General features: G+C 42.7%; 1 protein-coding gene across 1 annotated transcript in view; it reads right to left on the reverse strand.

Moving 5' to 3' along the window:
* Positions 1-22,331, reverse strand: part of cpne5a (copine Va) — a 79,246-nt gene that overhangs the window by 17,084 nt on the left and 39,831 nt on the right. The window contains exons 7-12 of the mRNA XM_084680004.1: positions 22,132-22,208; positions 10,974-11,037; positions 7,172-7,275; positions 6,733-6,837; positions 2,682-2,723; positions 1,140-1,215 (exon numbers count right to left, since the gene is read on the reverse strand). Coding sequence (XP_084536130.1) covers positions 1,140-1,215; positions 2,682-2,723; positions 6,733-6,837; positions 7,172-7,275; positions 10,974-11,037; positions 22,132-22,208 — 468 coding nt within the window. The remainder of the gene's footprint in view (positions 1-1,139; positions 1,216-2,681; positions 2,724-6,732; positions 6,838-7,171; positions 7,276-10,973; positions 11,038-22,131; positions 22,209-22,331) is intronic.

Here is a 22,331-nt window from a genome sequence, read left to right on the forward strand (position 1 = left end):
CAGTAGTATATTAGAGCACATCACTCTCTTTTAAACACTAATGTAGTGTTTAACGCTAGGCTAACATAATCTAAATGCATAGTCCTTCAAATTCTAGAGCAGATAAATAATACAATGTGTGTGTGTGTCTGTGTGGGTGGATGTATGTGTACTACCAAGTAAAAATAGGTAACCTATAGAAATTCATACATTAGTCACTGTGGCTCAGTGAAATGTGAAAAGTGAGTGTATGTGTGTGTGGGCTGATTGAGAAGGTTGCCCTTGTGAAGGTTAATGAATGCATCACTAGTTGTGTGGTGTCAGCAGAGTGAAAGGGCATCGGCTGCCCGGCTCCATGGTCGGTCTCACTCTCTTCAACACTCTCTTGAACCCCAACACTCACCGCAACACCCCCCCATCTTCTCTGCATCTCCTGCTCCCGATCTCCCACCCCCCTCTCCCTATCTCCATTCTTCCCTCTTTGACTCACCAACATCATCCCTCCCTTATTCCCTCTTTCTCTTCCTCACTCCCACAGTCTTTCCCTAACTCCATCGGTCTCTTCCTCACTCCCTCCCTCTTTGTATCCCTCCCTCTTCACCTCCCTCCCTCTCTCCCTCCACCCCTCTCATTCTCTCTCTTTCCCTCTCTCTATCCCTTCCTATTTCCCTTCGTCCCTCAGCCCCTTTCCCCGGTAAGCTTTTCTCTTTCTACTTTCTCCTAACCCTCCTTCTAGCTCTCCTTCTCGAGCCAACTCGCCTCCATGACTAATTCACCACCTAATGTAACGTGGCAGAGTGTTTTAATGAGCAGAGGCCAGCCTGGGTCCTCCACGGACCAGAGACTAATGGCAATCTGGGGGGGGGGGGGGGGTGATGGTCTCTAACCAGAAGTGTTGGCTCTGTAACAGTCACTCCTCCACTGGCCCCTCCCCCGTCTTCAATCACTCCCTGGTCACACGGCTAACAGCTCTCAGGTGCTCAACACCAAGAGGTTAGGCAAAATTGGAATGCTAATTCGAATTCCCCTTTCTACCTATAGTGGTTACGGGCATGGCTGAAAATCGGCACTATGTGTAAATGATGGTTAGTCTGTACAGAGAGGCGGAGCAGAAAGGTGAAGACATTAGCCTGTCTTCTTTCTTCCTCTCAACCTCTCACCTCGTAGACGTTGAACTGGCTCTGACCTCGGGAGAGCTCTCGGTAGCTGGTGGTGAATTCGCCAATGAAGTCGTGGCTGGAAGGCAAAGCAGGCAGAGTGTCACATACAGGACAACAAAAGCAGAACTGCAATGTGGGTTCAAAAAGTAAAATGTGCTTCTTTCCCGCTCAATCCTGTGATCCGTTGGCTGGTCTGTTACACCTGTCTGACCAGGGCCTGACATAGGGCGGAGGGGGCCCCTGGGCTTGGGTCAATTTTCGGACCCTACCAACTATAGGCCTACATGACTTTGAATAGAACAAAATTATACACAAGCTATATGTATTTAGAGCTGCACGATTCTGGATAAATTAACCCGTTAATTAGTAGCGTCACGTATGTGATCGTTCGAAAGCGGACCCCACAGAGTACCGTCACACATGTGATTCTGAACATTCCAACCGACTATTTTCCGATAGACAAAAACTATATGACAAACGCTATAGTATGGCTTCAAAATGTACAATTAGGAGGCTAACAAGTAACACTAGCAGGTAGTAGCATTGCTACGAGTATTATGCTAGGTTGCTAGGTAACGGAAGCTTACTAAAGCTAGCTAGCTTTCGTTTTGAAAAAATAACTCACTCTGGTTAACTCTAAAGGTTAAGAATAAAATAGGGCTCACAATTTTGATCAAACAACTAAACAAAATAACATTATTTATGGTAATTGCTGAAGTCTATTTAAATGTTTAATTAATCTGAATTATACCATGGTCTGGGTAAATACTCGATTCTGCCAAGTAGTTCCAGCAAAACTGTTAACCGTTCTAAATTATTGAGGGACAATGACATGGCTAGATAGCTGGCTAGTCTTGATGTTAAACATACTGTCGAATTATAATTACTTTTTTTTAATGCGATCATCTCACATCCATTTGCTATTCAACTCGCTGTCATGGGAGCGTTTCGGGGTGGGGGGGGGGGTGGGGGGGGGGGGACCTCCCGGAAATGAGTTTCTGCAACTTGTCAAACATATTGTCAAATTATATTTACTGTTTGTCAACCGTACACAATGTTCATGTCTATGAATCTTGCTAGCATAACTTAGCTTTCTGGCTAATATAGCTTAGTCCTCCGCTGCACATAAACGGGCGGGACCCCCAACAGGACGGGGCCCATGGGCTGTAGCCCAGTCAAGCCCAATGGTAAGTCCGGCCCTGCCTATGACAGTTCCCAGAACTGTACCATATATTACTGTACACAGTACCAGGTCATTTTGGAAAGATTCCAACATAATATTTGTCATTGGTCTGTGTGGAAGAAAAAGGTTGGCCAAGCAGCTTATACAGAGAGATTCCATTGGTGAAATAAAGGTAGTGTGTCATTCATGATCAAGATGAATGAAAGCTTTCAGAGATATGAATGGGTGGGGTGGGGGGGGAGAACTGTTTCATCTTGTTGAAAGATATCGTGGAACCAAATAAAAAGGTATTTCTAAAGGATTAACCATACATGTGTGTGTGTGTGTGTGTGTGTGTGAGTGCACTGTTAAACCCTCACCTGCCATCTCTGTCCCAATCATACACTTCAGCCTTGATTGTTCTGCAAAACAGATCAAAGGGTTATAGTTAGTGACAGCAAGAGAGAGTGGTTGTGTGAGTGCAACTTAAAACTGTATCAACAACAGGCAGGTACCAGGGTCTTCTTATTAATGCAGTCCAGAACGACTGCAGTGTAATTAAAAGATCTCCAAGAGTTGGAGTCTAGCTGTTTGTTTGGTCCTGTGGTGAAACGAAGCTATTACATCTCATTAATCTGAGAGATCAGAATTAAATCAATCTTACAAAGTGCTGTCATTCTTTCTCTCTCTGTCTCAAAAAAAAATCAATTATCCCATCAAATTAATTTAGGACATTACACAGAAGCTGGACCGATTTGAAACCACATTATCTAATTACGTACTCAATATTTTGTTCACCAAAGAAAGGACTTCTGTATTATGTTCACCAAAGAAAGAAGTGTGATGTTGCACAAATGATTTGTAACCTTGGAGTTAAAATTGGTTATTGGACGAAAAGTTTAAAATGAACTCCGGTCGAAAACATTTGCAGAACGAGGAAGAAATGTTTGCTCTCCAAACATTTACAACTAAATGCTTGTCATACAGGTAAGATAAACTTTAACAATGAATTGGAAAAATACTTATTTAAAGTTAAGAAACACAATGAGAAAAGTTGAAGGAAAGTGAAAAATTTCCCAGCAGAGAAGAGAGCTAGAAATAGTGAGAGAGAGAAAGAGTGAGAGAGAGTGTGTTGACTGAGCTCTAAGTTTAGCAATGTGCGTTTTCCTCTAGCTGCTAAAGGTACATAGGCAGAGCAGCAGAAGCACAGCAAATGAGCATCCCAAAATAAACAGGGGGATGGGAACCTAATATAAACATGAGAGGGATAGACAGAAATGGAGGCGGGAAAGAGGGGAGGGGGTGGGGTACTCCCATTCTGGCACATTACTCAGGTGGCTTTGCCCTCCAGGACCTGTCAATCAAGGTTCAGTTAATCCAGGACAAGGAGGGGGAGGAGGTAGTGGTGGGAGGGGGGCAGGCAGGTGGGGGAGGAGGGTACAGAGCAGAAAGACGAGGGGGAGGAGGAGGAAAAATGTGGTCCTGCCCCACTATCCTCACACCAAAGTGTGTTTGGTAGCAAGACAAAATGTGAGAATATGTTCTAGAGAGAGAAAGAGAAAGAAAGGGAGTGAGAGGAAGACCACTGATTGACAAACATAATCAAATAAACAGATCAGTTGGAAATGAGGGTGCAAGCCAAATCATTCCTCGCTGATGCGAAGATCAGAGTTAAAGAACCAAGTCAAACAAGCTCAGCTAGGGGCCGGCCTCAGGGCAGATCCTGAAACTAAAAAGCTATTACCACTTCCAGAAAAACACTAAGAGGAACAAACACAAAAAAGGCATCTTCGCCAGCATGCCAGGAACCCCCTGGATGTGATGACGGCACTCATAAGTCACCCCAGAGACCATGTCATACGTCGGAAATGAAAAAAAATATGAAAACCGATCCCCCACGGAGAGTGTCTGAAGCAGGGAGCACAACAGAAACACAAGACCCGGAAATCAAACACCGAATACAGGCCAAGAAGGTTTCTCAAAATCCTGACAAGTGGAAAAAATCCAGGATTCTGACAACAACGAAGGTCTTTGATTTAGGAAGGATGATACAATATCACACTATCTGGGGCATCTTGCAGAGTTTGGTTACTTTAATTATCCTCCCATCATCACAATTATATAGAACTAGTGCACGTTGCACGTGATGCAGTCTGTGATTAAGATGAAGTGAAAACACATATACAGATTATTGGAACTATATACGGAACTATAGAAGCAACATCTCATTATTTTAAACAAATGGCCAATGCTCTGGTCTAGTATATTCATGCAAATGATTATGTAGCCTTCATTTATCTGCTGTTTCCTACGTTATCAATTGCTTATGTTATGTTGATCAAAATGTATTATATTGGTTTTCTGTTAATTGTCTTACCACCACAAACATCTAGACATTTAGTTCATAACAGAAGTCATTACATGCTCAATGGTTTAGCCAGTTATCATAATTGTAGGCTTAATTCACCATACAGCGCTTACATGTACAGTTATGCCTAAGAGGTGTTTGCAATGTTTAGGTTACATTTGTTATTTTTTCCTTTGTGCTATACAATGCTGTAAAATGGTGTTGTATTTTCTGTATCGCATTCACATAAATAAGACCCAACTACTGACCAATGAGACTTAAGTGGTAGGAACAGTGCCAATGTCCTTAATGCAGCTGTGATTATAATGTTGTAGCACATTTGCCATGTGCAGGTAGTTTTACCATCAGTAAACACATTTATGTAACAAAATTCACTGTCTATACTGAAAGGATCCATGTTATATTGTTGTTCAGTTAGCTAGTCAGCATTTAATCCATAAAGAAAACCCTTTGAAAGCAGCTGATTAATATGCCAGCACTGCTAACCTGAACATATCGGTTATTAAAGCGAATCCGCTTCTAAATAAAAGTTGCTATCGGGTACCCATTGTGAATTGCTAATTGAAAAGGTTGTCAAGCGAGGATGCCTGAACCAATGAAAATCAATTGCCTTTCTAGGTGAAACCGTTGTGACTTTTTGTAGTCCAGAGCCATAAGTCTACACAGCAACAATTGTAGCTAATAACTTTCCATCTACACCTACTGAAATAAACCATCCACTTTAAATGTATTTTTCTACGTTAGCTAGCCAGTATTTCATCTGTAAAATAGTCTTAAATTTTCTGTATCGCACTGACATTAATAATATTGTTCATGTCTTATGCCTGTTTTTGGCTCATTATATCCATATTTTTTTGGCTCACGAGAGCTAGCTTAGTGCAGCTCAGTCAACTCAAGATGGCTGAGTCCAGAGCGGAGAGAGCAAGCCAAACCGGCTGATTATTTTTTTTTCATTATTTGATGTCAAAATGCTTGTCCAAACAATGTCACTCCATTGGATTATAAAAAGGACACCTGCAAAATATGAACTTTGCAGAATTCCCGGTTCTTGAGATGATCGTGGAAAACTAAACCCATTCTAATTTGTACACACACAGATACACACACAGATTCCTGGCATTATTAGAGAGAATAATCGAATTCTCTCTTAATCTACCTCTCTTTGTGTACATTTTACATCACATATTTTACTAGGCCTTTATCAATCCAGATGAGTCCATTAAGACACATTTGTTTTCAATGAAGAATGCCCGGTCTGGGGCAATGGAATAATTTAACACAGATTCATTCATAAAACATTGATTCATAAAAAAGTCCCAAGTGCTGAACATACTGTAACCACTGATGCGTATGGGACTATCAAATGTGGCACTGTCCACTGGCTACCTTACGGTAACAACCTTCAGTCCTACGCACGGCCAATCCAAAGTTATTATTTTTGGAAGACCCCCCTCACCCTCCCCTTCCCTCTCCTCCTCAGCCCCCCATGTGTCAGGGCTGCTGTCCCACCTATCTGAGAACAAGAGGAGGCTGGTTGGGGTGGTGGGGGGGGGGATAGTGCAAATAGGGAAACAGTGTCTCTGATGCCGACTCCAGTGTGTGCGTGTGAGGGGTTGCCAGGTTCGGTGCGATCTGGAGTCCCACACAGGTGCCCGCCACACATTCCGACACCCACAGGACAGGACTCTCACTCGCTCCCATCAAGCGTACACACAGACACTTCGCGTTTTGGCAGAGTCTTCTTCCTGCTTGTCAGCACTCTTGCTCACTACAGATTAGAAAAGCCATGGGAATAGCCAATCAGAGACTTATCAAAAACGCCATTGCCAGCGCCTAGACAAATCAATAGGTGTGCAGCCTAGTCGAGCAGGCAGTTAAGAGATATCATACTCTGCTGTAAGTCTCCAATTGTGGCCACAGATAAAATAACATTGAAAAATCAATGTGTCCAAATTTGCTGAGCCTGGCCCATCTTGCACAACATATCAAAATTGTGCACCACCAAACCCAAACCCCCTGTGTGAAAATGTGTGGGTGTGTGTATGTGTGTGTGCTTGTCTTACCTGTCATAGTCTCCATTGCACAGTGCCCTGACAGGAATGGAGAAGGCCTGCCACACAGGGTTGAGTGTATTCTTTACCACTTCAGTCTTATGGCAGATAGTGAACCTGTGGAGAGACACACGTAAACACAAGCACACGCACACACCCCAAAACCCAATAATGATCAATGTCCTAAAAGCAACCTTCCTCACTTCACACACCAAAGCTCAGACATCAGTACCAGCTGTTGCCCTCTGGGAAATAATCGTACTTAGTTTGCTGTGAGACTGCGCCGGTGTTTCTAAAGCCAGCATCACTATATTTGTATGCCGGTCCTTTCTGCAGTTTCCCAGACCCATTTTCGACTCCTCCGTTCTCCCACCTTGTTGATCCATCAGTTTAGCCCTCACACATCTCTCTCTAAGGCAGCGGAATACAGGGATGTGTGTTCATTACTCACGTCCCATCCTCGTTACTCCTGTAGAAGACCATGAAGGGATCGGACTTTCCGAAGAAGTCCTTCTTGTCCAGCTTGTTTGCACAGAACTGCATGGTGGCGCAATCCTAGAGAGAGAGAGAGAGAGAGAGAGGTAGGAAAAGAGAGGGAGATAGATAGAGGCAAAGAGACAAAAAGGCAAGGGAGAGGACAGAGTAAATTCCTGAGAGATTAGAGTGTCCTCTGTATGCTTGCTGTTGTTGATTTATATGCCTCGTGTCGAGATATAAAAGCACCCAAGCACCAAATAAAAGCAAGGAGCGGTCTGCATCCTGATGCAGGCAAAAGCAAATGTCACATCTGTCAGACCGAAATAATTAATACTCATTTATCTATGTGTCTGGGCAAATGACTCAAGAACCTAGACCACAACTTGCAATGGAGAATGTGAAAATAACTGGAGCACAAGGCTGGAAAATCCACCATAAAAAGACTGAAAATCACTCATATACTCTTGCTGCTTCTCTCTCTTTCTCTGTGCATGTGTGTGTGTGTGTCTAATAATACTTTAGAAGGCATAGTATTACCATAATTATACTCATTAAGGTTCCCTTTCACTGCTCACAGCCCTGAGAGACAATGAATACCACTCTGGAATCCGTAGCCGTTTAAATTAGGTGTTGGTCAGTGTAATGGTTACGGAAGTGCATGAGAAAAGGTGGTCAAAGTAGGACGAGAAAACAGAGAGAAGTCAGGGTGGTGTCATTAATTCTGCCCACCCATAACTGAGAAAAAACATTCTGAAGTATGCAAGCCTCCACTTTATGACCTTGATTCTTTCACCTTTCCCCCATACTCTTCCCTCTCACTCTCTTTAGCTTCCTCACTCTATCCCTCTCTCTTTCTCTGTCTTTCTGCCCACCTCCCTCTCTATGGAAGCTATTTCGTGCATTATGTGTGCGAGGAACAGAAGCACATTTGCCAGGTGGCTGTAGATCCAAGAAAAATGGCTACGGCTGGATATTGGCACCATTACTGAAGAAGCATTCACCATACAGGAATGAAAGAATGTAAGACCTGCTGGTATGGTACCGGGCACTGGTAGGCCCTCGGAACTAAGGACTTCCTAATAAACCCCTCTCCCCTATATCCTGAACACACACAACTGTGCTTTCCAACTTTAATATGCTTACTGCAAACACAGGGACAGATGAGATATTAGATAAATATGAGGAAATAAAAGAGTCAAATTTCCAGCAAATTGGCCTGCTTCTGATAAACTCTGCTCTATTTAATTGTCACTGTAGAGAAACAGTTGTGGCGGTGGATATTAGGAGGAAAAAAAGGTTTGTCTACTGATTAGGACAGCGGTGGCTAAATGGGAGCCAAGCTGTTGTATTTCCATTTTCCACTTTCCCACCCAATTATTTGAGGAGTGATTATCTTGGAGTTTTGTCTCAGTCTCTGGGTCCACAACTGTTTTCTTCCCAGTAAGAGCGGAAGGGACAGGAAAATGGATGTAAGTCAGTTCTGTTGATGTTGTACAGCATGAAAAACTTACAGTCCTTAATGTGGTTACTCTAGCAATCTACCGCACGACTAGAAACATTTTGAACTCTCAAGTGAGATGTCATATGTTAGGACGCCGTGGAGAGACTCTCTAGCAGTGCCTCACCGTTCTCAGCACCTAAAACAACAATATCTATTTACAGTGCAGCCTGGTATCCCCTACAGAGCCTAACTGTATGCTGCCAGGCTGGCCTGAGCTGGCAGAATCCATGGACAACACCTCAACTCTCTGAGGCTCTATTTTTGCATTCATGTCCATCAGTCACTGGGGTGCCAGGATCATGAGGGAACATGCAACTACAGTACAATATGCAAAACACATCCTTCTCTGGTCTAGCAGCTATCGGAGCTCAGGGTGGGTGTGGCATAATAATTCACCGCCGGGCTTTCAAAGTGTGTGACTGGCCTCTCAAAAGACTTGAAGCAAGGGAGCAGCACACAATGAAGTTGGAGCAGAGGCAGGCGGACGTTTTGTTTGGTCCTTTAACGGATGCCGGTACACCCTTGGTGATCGTTACAGTATGTCCTAGCACAGCAATAAGAATGCATGGATTATGCACATCTGAAAGGAATAACAATCATCTTGAGTATACCACAGTGTTCTTTCCACGGGGGTGTTCCATGAGAAAAAAGCGTCATTTATTTTAAACTCAGTACTCGATGTATCTTAGAATTATGGTAACAAGCACTGCAGTTCATTTTTGGTTTTTATTCTTTTTAACCAGATAGGAATACTGACCACCTGCTTGGAGTTAGACTGCACACATTGGACTCACTCTGGCCTGGAACTTGATGTGAGAGATGAAAAGCTGCGGACGTTTCCATGCACAACCCTCCAGTGTGGACCCAAAGCGTCAGTAATGAGAGCCAAGTCGAGCCTTTTTGATCAGAGCTTTTCTAATGACACCTAGTGGAACCTTCTCTCTGAGCAGGTGAGAGCCAACCTGCACCTAGTCATCACGACAAGCACCTGCAGTTCACTCGAAGCAGCCCTTTCCAACAGCAGTCATTCAGGGGTCCACAGGAAGAGTGAATGTTTACCTCACTCCACAAACTCTGTTCACACAGTTGACTTGTTCAGGTAAACAACATCCAAATATATAGACAGATCTAAGGTAGCTCTAAAACTGCTCTAAGACATCAGCCAGGGAATTCTGCTGACAGTAGGGATGCCCAGTTTCCTCTGATTCAAGCATAACCCCACTTTTCTGCCACGCCATTAAACTTTGAAAAGGTGTTTCCTTTTTTTCCTGAATTGAGTTCAGACATAATCACTGCAGGTTGAGGGTGGCTTCCAAACCTTTGTTTCATTAATCAACACTTGAGGGGTGAGGAAGAGAGGATCGTCTTTGTGGTGATAACTATCATTTGCATTTATATTGGCAATCCAGAGTGGAAGTGGCACTTTTGCGTGATGAAACTAACTCCCATCATCGTAGATCCATTGCACCTTGTGACTCACAGATGACCTTTGATACTGTTTCCACAAGCGTCATAATGACACATCAGTCAGAAAGGGCGAGGTCCACAATGGTTATCGTGCTGTTACTGCGAGCCCTGCGTAAACGGATAATGCGCTAACGTCAGTGGAATCACTGTAAGACACGGCCTAGGAGCTATGGGTCAACCTCTTAGTATCCAGGGTTCTGCCGTTCACTGTTGGGGGCTTCCACAGTACAATAACATACCTTTTCAGCAAGCTCATGAGCAATGTGGACAAATGGGTTACAAACCTCATCTGTTTTCATATGGCCAGTAGGTGTATTAGGATGCACTGCACTCTTCTTAGCCGCTCAGTAGATTGGTTTACAGTCATCCTGGGAGGGCAATTGTTCCCAATAAGTCTTGGCAGCTTTGCACTAACAGCAGCAGCTGTAATGAGATTATTTACTACTCTCATTTAACGGTGCTGAGAGAATGAATGAATGGACACAAGCAGTTAACACTGATTCCTAGATTAACAGCATGTGTGGGAGCAAATGGCCATTCCAGTGACTGGAACGAATATGGCGTGATTTAGGAGCTATTGATATTCATGGGATCTTCACCAGAAAAATAATTCCATATATGGTAATGGACCATCGCCAACCCAAGAAGACACAGATATGCTGTCATCGGTAAAATCTAACGCTGGTTGATACTGCTAAACGTTCACACACCTTATGGAATGCATCTGTGTTCCAGATTGAATGTCAGTCGAGGTACTAACATTTAGGAACTAAGAGAAAATATGAAGATGAAAACACTCTGTACTCACTCTGCAGTTTCCCAACTCCTCGGCAGACAAGATAATGGTGCCACATTTTTTCCCAGGTATCCCACTGCAACAAAAAAAACAACAACACATAAAATGTAACACAATTCATCAAACCAAGTGACAGAAGGCACATTAAAAATAATTACAGAGATCTGTCAGCTTTTCAAGCACATACTCTATCTCCTGCGTGCAGGGAATTTCTGAGAAAGAAGAAAAAGGAATGGAACCTTTAAAGAAATTCAATAAGGGAATTTGAAAATATTCTCGGATGAACATTTTAGAGCCGCTGTAAAGTAAACTTTGGTTGTATGTGTCATTTGAGGAGTTTCCTTATTTTTTGAGAAAGTATTACAGTGCTTTTTGTCCAAAAGGAACTAGTGGATTAGCTGGAAGATTCCACAAGCCTTTGCTTGTTTACCATTAGTTCTGACTCTGACAGCTTATCAAGACATATGAGAGCATAGGGTGGGTCCCGCTATGCCAAAGAAGGGAGACTCCGCTGAAACTCCACTGTTGTGTGTATGTGTGTTTGCGAGTAGGAATCAGATACCTCATCTCCCTTATGACCTGCCAATCTAATAGCTCTGGCAAACCACCACAGCATTGTTCATGAGTACTCAGTAGATACCACTTAGATTGTACCCTTGTGGGACAAAAATGAGGTTTCCGTCAAGACAATTTCTCAGCCTCTCAGTTTTGATGATGAGCTGAGCCACCCACACTCTAACATTAAGGAGGACCAGGATATCTACCATTCAATCAGATGGGTCCTCTCCAGCTACCGACAGGCCTGTCATTCGTCCAGATAATGGTTGGGAAATTACATGTGACCCCTGTTGTGTTCCTGGCTGGATGCCTATCATCAGAAGGTCAGACTTGTAGCAAATAAAACATCCAGCTGTGACAACTGATGGGCCTGACAGTTGCGTTTGAGGACGGGATGTTACCTGTGCATGCTTACCTGCCACAAGCTCACACATGGGTCTAGGAGCGTGTTCTCTGTGAAATGAGTGAACACTAAGGACTGGACAATGACCTTTTGATGGACAGATAGCACACCTTCTCCTCTTATCTGTCCGTTGAGTGCTTGAGGGAATTGCACTTTCTGCATAATTGAACATCGACCTTCATTGTTCTTGCAAAAGATCTGCTGTACTCTTGGCTCATATGGAACCGTCTCAAGCCTAAAATCTATCTGTACCTACCTGTAGAATGTTTATCTTTTTGGACTCTGATACTGTAACATCCACAGGTCTAAGCAACACATTAAAGATCTGCTTGACTACACAAAGGTGGGCTAAAACCTTGAGCCCTCCCAAAACCGATCCCAGACAAACGTATAGTACACACACTTGTTAGGGGGCAATCTCAAGTTGAATTAATTTGCCCTTGAATTATTGATTCCGATTTCCGAGTCAGCCTAACCAGACAGGTTGATGAGGTCATTAATCAGGTGATAAAGCTTGCGCACGTGATTGAGGAACCAAACCCATTCCCAGGGCAGTTGAGCCATATCCCTAGGTCATCCAGGAGGGCACAGCCAATATCACCCGGGGAAATAACCTCCAATGAGGGAGGGGGAGGGAGAGGATTTTCAGTTACAGAGGGGTCGTAGGGCCATTAAACCAAGCATACATTATTGAATGCGGATCCTGATTTTGTGGCAGCGGCTCACATGTAAAGGTTAGCGCTAACCGGATGTGATCATTGATGTGTACTGCATTTGTCCTCCCTCGCACGATAAGATGTTAAGAATACTTCATTCAAGCAGAGCTGCATATGGAGGTGGGATGGCTGTCTGTTCTGCAGTAGAGAGAGAAAGAGAGAGCCTTCACAGAGCAGTCATTCACAAGCTGGGCCACCATGGGAAAAGAATGGCAGCCACTGATGATGATGAAACTTTGTGAAATGTAGCCCGTGGATCGTGTGTCTATGATGAACGATGATGTTCCGATGGCGCACCGAGCCAGTTGTGTCACACTGCATGGTCCAAATCAATTGCACCTCATGTTCCTATTGATTTCACTGCTCATCCAACATTGCAATATCTGAAAAGCAAGTGTTAAGTGGTTTGCGGAATGTGACGTACGGAATCTGTCAAGAGAACTATGCTAGGCTAGCTTAGTACATGGCTAACCCCCAGTTATCCTAACTCTGTGTAGAGCTTCTTCAAACGTTGCACTGCTTAGCCTAGAGTCAGTGACTGGCTTTCTCTCAACTGGAGAAGATACTTAAAAAAAACAAAACCTGTTGAAAGTGAATATTATCTGAATTTCTGGGATAATTAATACATTCTACTGTGTCTATCTGATTTTGCCTGGCACAGACCAATGCATAAAGCATATGAGAATTGATCGGCACAGCAGTGAAGGAGTATTGGATTTTTGTTAAGCGAAAACTGTTCAAAAGTGTTCTGATGAGAATATGTATCACAAAGAAGACTGAGGATGCATTCAGTACAATCAGACCTGGCTTCAGGGGATGCCTCATATATCATATAATCATGGTTAAAGTACCATGTAACTATATGATTGCACTATATGATACTATAGGTATCCTGGTAGTACAGGGGCAATAGCAAAACATTAACACTTTGTTGCGGGTTATCTTTTGTTATCTGTTATCTCTTATGCTGTTGTGTAGCGTAGCATAACCCATCAAGTCACTGGGGCCCCCTGTGTAAGCAGTATTCCAGTCACACGCTGTAAAATATACTTAAGTCCCATACCAAATTTTTATGCATCACCAAAATCATATATTTCAGGGGATTATTTCATTTTCAACTGGAATAAAGACCAATCTTGTTTCTTGCAGTTTACAGACCGCTGGCTATATGTCCACCATGAGAGATTCTATAAACTATAAATGCAGAGGAATTCTAAATAAAGACAGATTCCTTTACTCTGATAGAGTGGATACGTTTGAGTTCTTCATGCAAAACTAAGCATTTTCGAAGGTTTAAATATTGTCCTATATTTCGCCCCTTCCTTAGGCAGTTGCCATTTGTAAGTCCTCATTTAGAATATGGATATACTCCATTACACTGCAGTGGATGCAGTAGATGATAAATGTAGGAAACTGAGGTTGAAGGGATTTGGAGGAGGAAGAGAAGGCAGGAGCGGTTCACGTTCTCGTCAGTCTGAGGCATGGTGGGAGACTGGGGAAGGGAACGGATGATATGAACAACAACACCCCTGCTTCTCATGACACACACTGCACTTTCTAAAGGTCTTATTTTTGTGGCTCTATCAATAGTCCTCTCACCTACTCAGGGAGATCATTTCACAGTGTCACTTTACCTTTACAGGGCCAGGAGGGAACAAGTCCACATATATCTGTCACTCTTGAGACATGGTGACATTAAGCCTTCAGTGTGCAGCAGAACCAAAGTACTTATTTTGACGAGTAAGTACACATTTGTTGTCCAGGTCATTGCATCCGCTGAATCCTGGTCTATGGGTTAGGATTAGGATTTGTCTCAATGAGAGACTGAAACTAATATAAACAGAGAGGGAGTGGAGGGAGATTAGGGGGCACTGTGCCATGCTAACCTGTGGGGCAGTGGGAAGATCATGAACCGAAAAGAATTGGTAGATGTGCAGAAACTGTGGGGATTCAAAAATGGGATTATACCCGATAATCCTTTTGATCTTCATACGTGGATAGGCATCCATAATCCTTAACCTTGCCACAGGATTTAAAAAGTGAATGAAAAGAGCATTTGGCTAATTTAAAAAGGCAAGAGGGTAACAACCGTAATCCACAAAGACTAATACATAATTGATTGGCCTAGTAGGTACTGCTGTTCAGAAGCACTTTGTCATATTTGCTGAAATAAACTTCACATCCTGGTAGTAACGAATAAATCTAAAGGTCAGATTAACTCAGATACATGGTACATTGCTCATATACATGGTTTCTCTGCTTTTATTTTGATAACTTCCTGTTTTGGGCGGAAGTTACGTAATATGAACGTTTGCATGAAGAAGACAAAAAGAAGAAAGGTTAAGAAAGTTACGGTTAATGGTTAAAAGCATAAATTACAGTAAAAAGATCATCAGTTATTCAAATGTTAAGCTACAGTCCACAGGGGAACAAGGTTTATGATATAAATGAATGTATTTTGAGCAATTTGAAATGTCTATGTATGAATGTATGGTAATATGGTTATGCTAATGTAAGATCTAGCTAGAAATACAGAGAAAATGTACAAAATGGTAATTATGGTTTATTTGTTCTTGTCTAGCTCTTGGTTAAATGGCACGGACGGAAAGAATAAAAGTTTCTTTAACCATCAGTTCTGGCCTTCTCAGTTCGATTGGATGCTACAGCTAGGTTAGCAAAACTTGCCTACCCTGCCTTTAAGACCAGGGTTGCACCATGCATTTGCTTTAAAACCAATAAATGAAATATGGAAGATCAAAAGGAAAGTTAAACTAAAAAAGGACACCTAACTGAAAAAAGACATAAAAAAGTTACTCAATATTGAGTCAATGAGGAAGGTGTAAACAATGAAATATGTAATATTCAATAAAGCAATATAATTTTATGAATGCCTGGTCTTGAAGACATCATATTGTTCTTTGGATTGTGGAGGCTAGAAGTGAGTTGATATTCATTACCTTTGTGAAATAGGAAATATACAGCACTTATTTAACAGCACACTATAACTCACATCGCAGTAGGTACACAATGGGGATTGTCTGAATAGTATTATTGGCATCAAAGGAAGCCTACTACACCACAAGCATTTCCAAATGAGTCTCTGAAGGATGAATATGTGCGAACACTCCGCTGATGGCATTTGGGGTGCTGACAATTCCAAGTGACATTTTGGCAAAGTAATGAGTTTGCTGTTCTAACTTTGATTACGTCAATTATGAAACACGGCTTTGATGAATAAATCCATGGCTGTGTGATCCCCTGTCTGGCTAAATAAACAATGCTTTCATCAGCCTCCTGCAGACACTGGAACATTTATTCATGCTCTGGGAAAACTTCTTCCTCCTAACGGAAACCATATATTTTTTTTATACTGTCCTTCTCTCGCACCTATCCTTCCTCTCTCTTCTACAGAAGTCCCAAACTCCAATAGACATAAGTACTTCTCAATCAAACTCATGTACTAGTGGAAAAAATAGAGCATCACATTTCATCACACACCCAGAAAGACACATACTGTATCAACAGAGACTAAGATAGGATAAAGACAGGATAAAGACATAAAAGGTTCAAGGTTCTCTCTTTGCCTCTATCTATCTCCCTCTCTTTTCCTACCTCTCTCTTTCTGTCTCTATCTCTCCATTCTTCTCCATCTCTCTCTCATATCCTCGCAGTGTCAGGGGGGGATGCCCCCTCAGGCGCCTCACCTGGCACTGATGGAATAGAACTGACTGATAGAATTCATATTGGTAATCATGTTACACAGGGGAAGATTGACCTCGGCTCATGGTTTTGCTTATGGACCCTCCCAGGGATAGAAATGGGGCTTTGTGGTGGGCAGAAGGTGGTGTTACCAACTCAACACAGTGAAATCCTGACACGTTGAGATGGGGGTGTTTTTTGGGGGAGGGAGGGTTCTTTGAAACCTTTGTAGAATGTGGTACCTCATGTACCTTGTTTAGGTTTGTGGGCCCGAAGCACTAATTCTGTTCTGAAAATATATTCCGTAAATGATCTTGTCTCTGAGGCGGCTTGTTTTAATAGAGGATTTTAGCTGTTTTGTTTGATAGTCTTCGGAACCCTTCAAAATAACACCTAAATTAATGTATACAGTTAACAGAAAATGTTATATTTTCCCAGGAAGTGGAGCACCCAAGAGAATTCCCTATAGGGAACCCAAGCAAAGCCCTCCCAAATATATATAAACAAAATGATTTATTGCACTAAATGTCAGCTTGTGAAGGGCAACAAACACAAAAAAATAGAAGCACAAAGTGTACGGGCAAACATGCGCAGGGGTATTAGCACATTATTGGTCACCACAAAATCATTAGTGCAAGAAAATTAGACAAGAAAATTATTGTACGACCAGCAATGTTTGAACAATTTCCCAAATCTAGAAGGAATGGGCATCATTAGTGAGACAACCTCGTTAGCGACTGACGGTTGATGTAGCTTAATTTTGGTATTTCAATTGCTGCTTAGAAAAGCAGCAGCAGAAAGATGGCCTGTTTGTGTAGGAACCTGCAGCGCAGAACCATGATTACTAATGGCCCGCTCAAATGTCCCATAATAGAGGACCACGATGAACACTACTTACAGGTCAGCCCAAAATCAACCTCAACAAACTACAGATAAACTTTCTGTATAGTAGATAGACTACAAGCCCCCCTCCTCCTCACTCTCTCATTATTTAAATCTGCAGAGCGTTTTTTGTTTTTTTTCATCTGTGGAGAACAGCATGGAGTGTAGCCCCCAGTCAGCCAGCAAAATATATTAACCAACAATTTAAAGAAGCAGGAGGCTCTGAAGTCGAGATGAGACGAACGGGTTCTCGCTTTGCTCCAGTTTTCTCTGAAAGCACTTCTGTCGAGTTCTTCCCCGTCCATGAATTTCCACAGCGGCTTGCCATGTGCCAAGGATACGATGTGTACATTTACAGAATACAATACAGTTTTGTAATCTCCTCTATCAGTCCGATGAGATGGCTCCGAAGCATCATCTGCTTTATGCCATATTGATATAATTGACACACCAATATGGAACACTATTAAACTATGGTAATTCTGAAACTATGTGACAACAAACTACAACATTCCTTCGGGACCAGTTCCTAAACAATCTCACATCTCATTAAGATTCTCCGGAACAGGCCCATACGGTTGATAGCCACAATGACATTTAAAATGAGCACTTTCAATCAAATATGCCATTCTGTTGTCACCAATCCATTTCCAGTGCCCTTTGAGGCCCTCCCAACTGATGTATGACCCTAATTATGACCACAGACTGTAAGTCCAGTAATGGTTTAGTGTTAAATATCCTATATTTCCATTTTGAAAATACATGTGGATATTCAAGGCTCCAGGAAAATGCACTGAGCTTTGTGAGTTATGCTTGCTGGGCAGCATACAGTATGTGTAATTGAGTGCGCTGCTTGGGGCAAGGGGGGGGGGGGGGTTGTGTGTGGTGCAGACCCAGAGAAGAAGACACAGCAGAAAGATGATGCTCGCATTTACGGGCAGAACCAGAGCCATTAAAACAACAGCAAAATTCTCTGTTACAAGAGAGGGGGAAAACCGTTTTACTCATAAACAGGATTGGGGAGTAAACGAATACATGTAACGGCGGTACGTAATCGGGATACAAAAAAAGATAAACATATTCCGGTTAGTGGTGGGCCGTTATCGCCGTTAACGTGCTGCGTTAACGTGAGACTCTTATCTGGCGATAAAATAAATATCCCCGTTAATCTATTCTCAAAGTTACATTTAGCCATTTATCAGACGCTCTTATCCAGAGCAACTTACAGTAAGTACAGGGACATTCCCTCCGAGGAAAGTAGGGTGAAGTGCCTTGCCCAAGGACACAACGTCATTTGGCACAGCCGGGAATCGAACTGGCAAACTTCTGATTACTAGCCCGATTCCCTCACCGCTCAGCCACCTGACTCCCTCAAATTGGGTTGGGAGCTGGGCAGGGGCGGACTGGCCATCGGGGATACCGTGGGAATCCCCGGTGGTCCGACGGGGTTGGGATGGTCCAAAATATTGTCCCACTTCCATCACCGACCGACCTTCCCTCTGACATCGCTAGCATCTCATACTATTCCATATTACACAGCATGATAACGTATAAATTGCTCTAATCCCTTTAGTAGGCTCCAATCACTGACTGAGATTTATAAGCCTCCTCGCGATTTGTATTCACCCTCATGGTGCCTATTTTTATTCTGAAATGTGTTCTTACGGACTTCGGAATTTCAACGAAAGAAATGAAACATATATGATGTAATTTCTTTGTAATCACCCAAAATAATGTTAAGTTTATGGGTATTTTTCCAAGAAGGCCAATGACTGGTCCATACATGCGATGCATTGAGTGGGCAACGCGCCGTGTATTGAGTGGGCCATGCGCCGTTTACTGAGTGGGCCGGTCTGACAGTATAACTCCCGGGCCACTTTTTTTCTTGTTCTCAAAGACTTACTTTTAGTCATTATTTGGGTAGCACACATATTCTGAATGCCTTTGGTGGAATGAGCCATTTTAATCTAGATTAATTCCAAGATTACAGTGAGATTAATCAAGATTAAAAAAATTAATCTATGCCCACCACTAATTCCGATACAGTTAGGCTACAAAAAAAGATGTAATCAGATTACAGATATTTACAGGAAAAATTGGGATTACAAACAGGATTACACACATAAAATACACATTTTAGATTTTCAAATTAAGAACATTGGGCCTCATTCTCGAACGCAGTTAATAAGAATGTAAGAAGGAATTTCTTCTGAATTGGATTTAGGAAAATATTTCGCATTCAGGAAAGTTTTCTCATCTAGGATTTGTTCTGAACTTCAGAAGACTTAAGTCAGACAGAAGTCGTAAATTGTCCAGAGTTGTCTCAAATGCGATTCCTTAAAATGCTTAAAATGTTCAAGAATGAGGCCCATTATCATCGACACGTGCACTTCACAAAACTCCACGAGAAGACAACCCAGAAGACAGCAGTGAAGTCGATATGATGAGCTCTACAAAAATGCGTTAAATGGCTGTAAATATTGCCACTTTTTGTTAAAATCTGAAAGTGTAAATAATTATAGTACAATGCAGTCTATGCCTCCCTGCAGTGAACATGCTGTCCCTATCCAAGGAATCATGTCCAATTTAAAGAAGCATTTACAGGTAAGACCAACATTTCTACGCTAGCTAACTTCTACACGACAACTGACAGTTAGCTGATACTGTAGTTATGACAGTTGGATGTAAACATTAGCCTTGATCTTTTTAAATAGCAGATTATGTTCACAGAACATTGTGTACAGTTACAATGTACATTTTTTCTAGATGATCCTAAACAACAGTTCACTTTTCTTAACAAACTTGTATTTGGAGATAAATACCAGAACTAACGTCAGTTTGCTACGGTTAACATTATTTAGCTAACCTGTACTGTTCGTCCAGTGGGGATTCATTTTAAGATAATGACCGGACTATACAACTCCTTAAGGCCTCGTCTCTGACAGTTTTAATCGTTCAATTTTGAGCGTTCTAGGGCGAGGTGGACACATCTGGCGTGCGACTAACATTTGACTATAACGCACGACTAGTGTGGGACTGACGCATGAGGAGCGTGTACCAGCGACCAAGTGAGACACCCCAGAAAACTATTTGCGTGTGATGACGTGTCACTTGGTCGTGACGACGTGTGACGACAGCAAACAATGAAAATGACGCGATGAAACCTAATGATGAATAACAACCAAGTAACGCTAGGGAAACGACTGACTAACAATAGCAAAACGTTAAAATGTTTTAAAGTTAAAATTAAACATTGAAGAATGCTGGTCTCCATACGAACTTTTGTGCATGTTCAAAACTTTTTTTTGGGACCAGTGTTCCCCGCCGATCACCACCGATTACCGACTATTACCAGCGTCACCAGCGCCCACACAACGCTCTTCTGGCGCTATACCAGTGACCAACATCAAAGAAAGTTGACCAGAACGTTATGGTGTGACGGGGCCTTTAACAGTTCTACAGTTAAGTACTGCACACAAAAAACAGTAATTTCACAAAACATTTACATATGCCATTACTGATGCAGCAGCTACTTTAGATAGTAATCCAAAAGTAATGGAAAGTAATCAGATTACATTACTTTAAAATTGTGATACTTAGATAGGTTACTTAGGTTACTGATTACATTTTTTAACAGGTTATCTGTAAGTAATCCTCCCAACCCTGCTCATAAACATCACTGAACAATTACAAATAGCTACAGGATTACAGTTACAACCTAGGGTTAACACAATTATCTACCTAAATATTGTGTGACAGGTGACACAGGTATCCTGTAGAATAGTAAGAATAGTAAGAAAAGTAAGTTCTGAATATTTTCATCACCAACAATTATAGTTGGGTGCGTGAGGCTCTAACTCCGATACAGCTAAGAATCCCAAGTTGCTACCCAGTGCAAACACACATTATAGGCCTAACCTAATACACATTATAGGCCTAACACAACACACATCCAGGCCTAACACAACACACATCACTCCCAACTTGAAAACTTCTCCACTCTGTTTACAGCATCTGCTTTGGGCCCCCAGCCCTGTATCACAAGGGGGCAAACAGCAGGCCTATACAGCATATCGGCAAACAACCTGCTGATCCTTTACCCTCTACTCCGAAGGGGAACAGTTCTTATCTCCTATCAGAATACTCTAGCTGGGCTCAAGCAACACGCCTCAAGATCTTCAGAAGGGTCGGACACACCACTCCCGCAGCAAGCGAACGTGTGTATGTGTGCACACACACAACTATAAAAGGGCACACACACACAGCTGTAGCAGTCTTCACACTGGCACACTGTGTGTGTCTTTAACCGAGAGTGGGGTGGTGGGGCTTTCCTGTTGTCATGCTGACTTTCAGCCCCTCTACATGGCAGTTTGCTCCCCTAATGGCAGTCATTGTACAGAGGGAGCCCCTGGTCATGTTCAATTACCCCATCTAAGCACACTGGTCTAATCTGTTCGGATAATGAAATCGGCAGATGGCTGCGCAATGGAGGACACATATATATATATATATGTCATCCTTCCAACAGGAGAACGTGTGAAGCCCAATAAGAAATCGAGTCTCGTCTGACTGAACATAGCATTGTATGGAGACAGCAAGTATCTGATAAGAGTTCTCATTATCAGTGTGTCTACCAGCAGGGGAGCCACTTGGCCAGGCGCACGACGAGCCAAAGTGTCATTTGACTGCATGAGGAAGCACAGCTCTGATTTTTCCGATGCCAGAAGAGTCGCTTTTATGTCAGACCAGATGTCAACGGGAAAACTCTGGTAGGACAATCCGGCCGGGTGCCGACCGCATGTGTGGTGTGTGTGTGTGGTGTGGTGCGTGTGGTGCATGTGTGTGTGTGTGGTATGTGCGTGCGTGTGTGGTCCGTGTGTGTGTGGTATGTGTAGTGGGGTTCGCTTCTCACCCCAGAGGCTTCTCCAGGCGACTGGCGGGTGACCCCACGATCTCCCCCAGGGTGCAGAACACCTGTCCCAGGAAGTCCTGGAATGGGGAACAGGGGGGAAGTGTAGAGAGAGTAGGGAGGAGCAAGGTTTGGGGAATGAATTTGGGGGGGTGAGGCAGTAGACAAGAAAGGGATGACAAAGACGCTGTGTGAGGAGCGTG

This window comes from Hypomesus nipponensis, chromosome 18 (assembly GCF_054491055.1).
Source record: "Hypomesus nipponensis isolate SF chromosome 18, ASM5449105v1, whole genome shotgun sequence".
Classification (NCBI taxonomy): Eukaryota; Metazoa; Chordata; class Actinopteri; order Osmeriformes; family Osmeridae; genus Hypomesus; species Hypomesus nipponensis.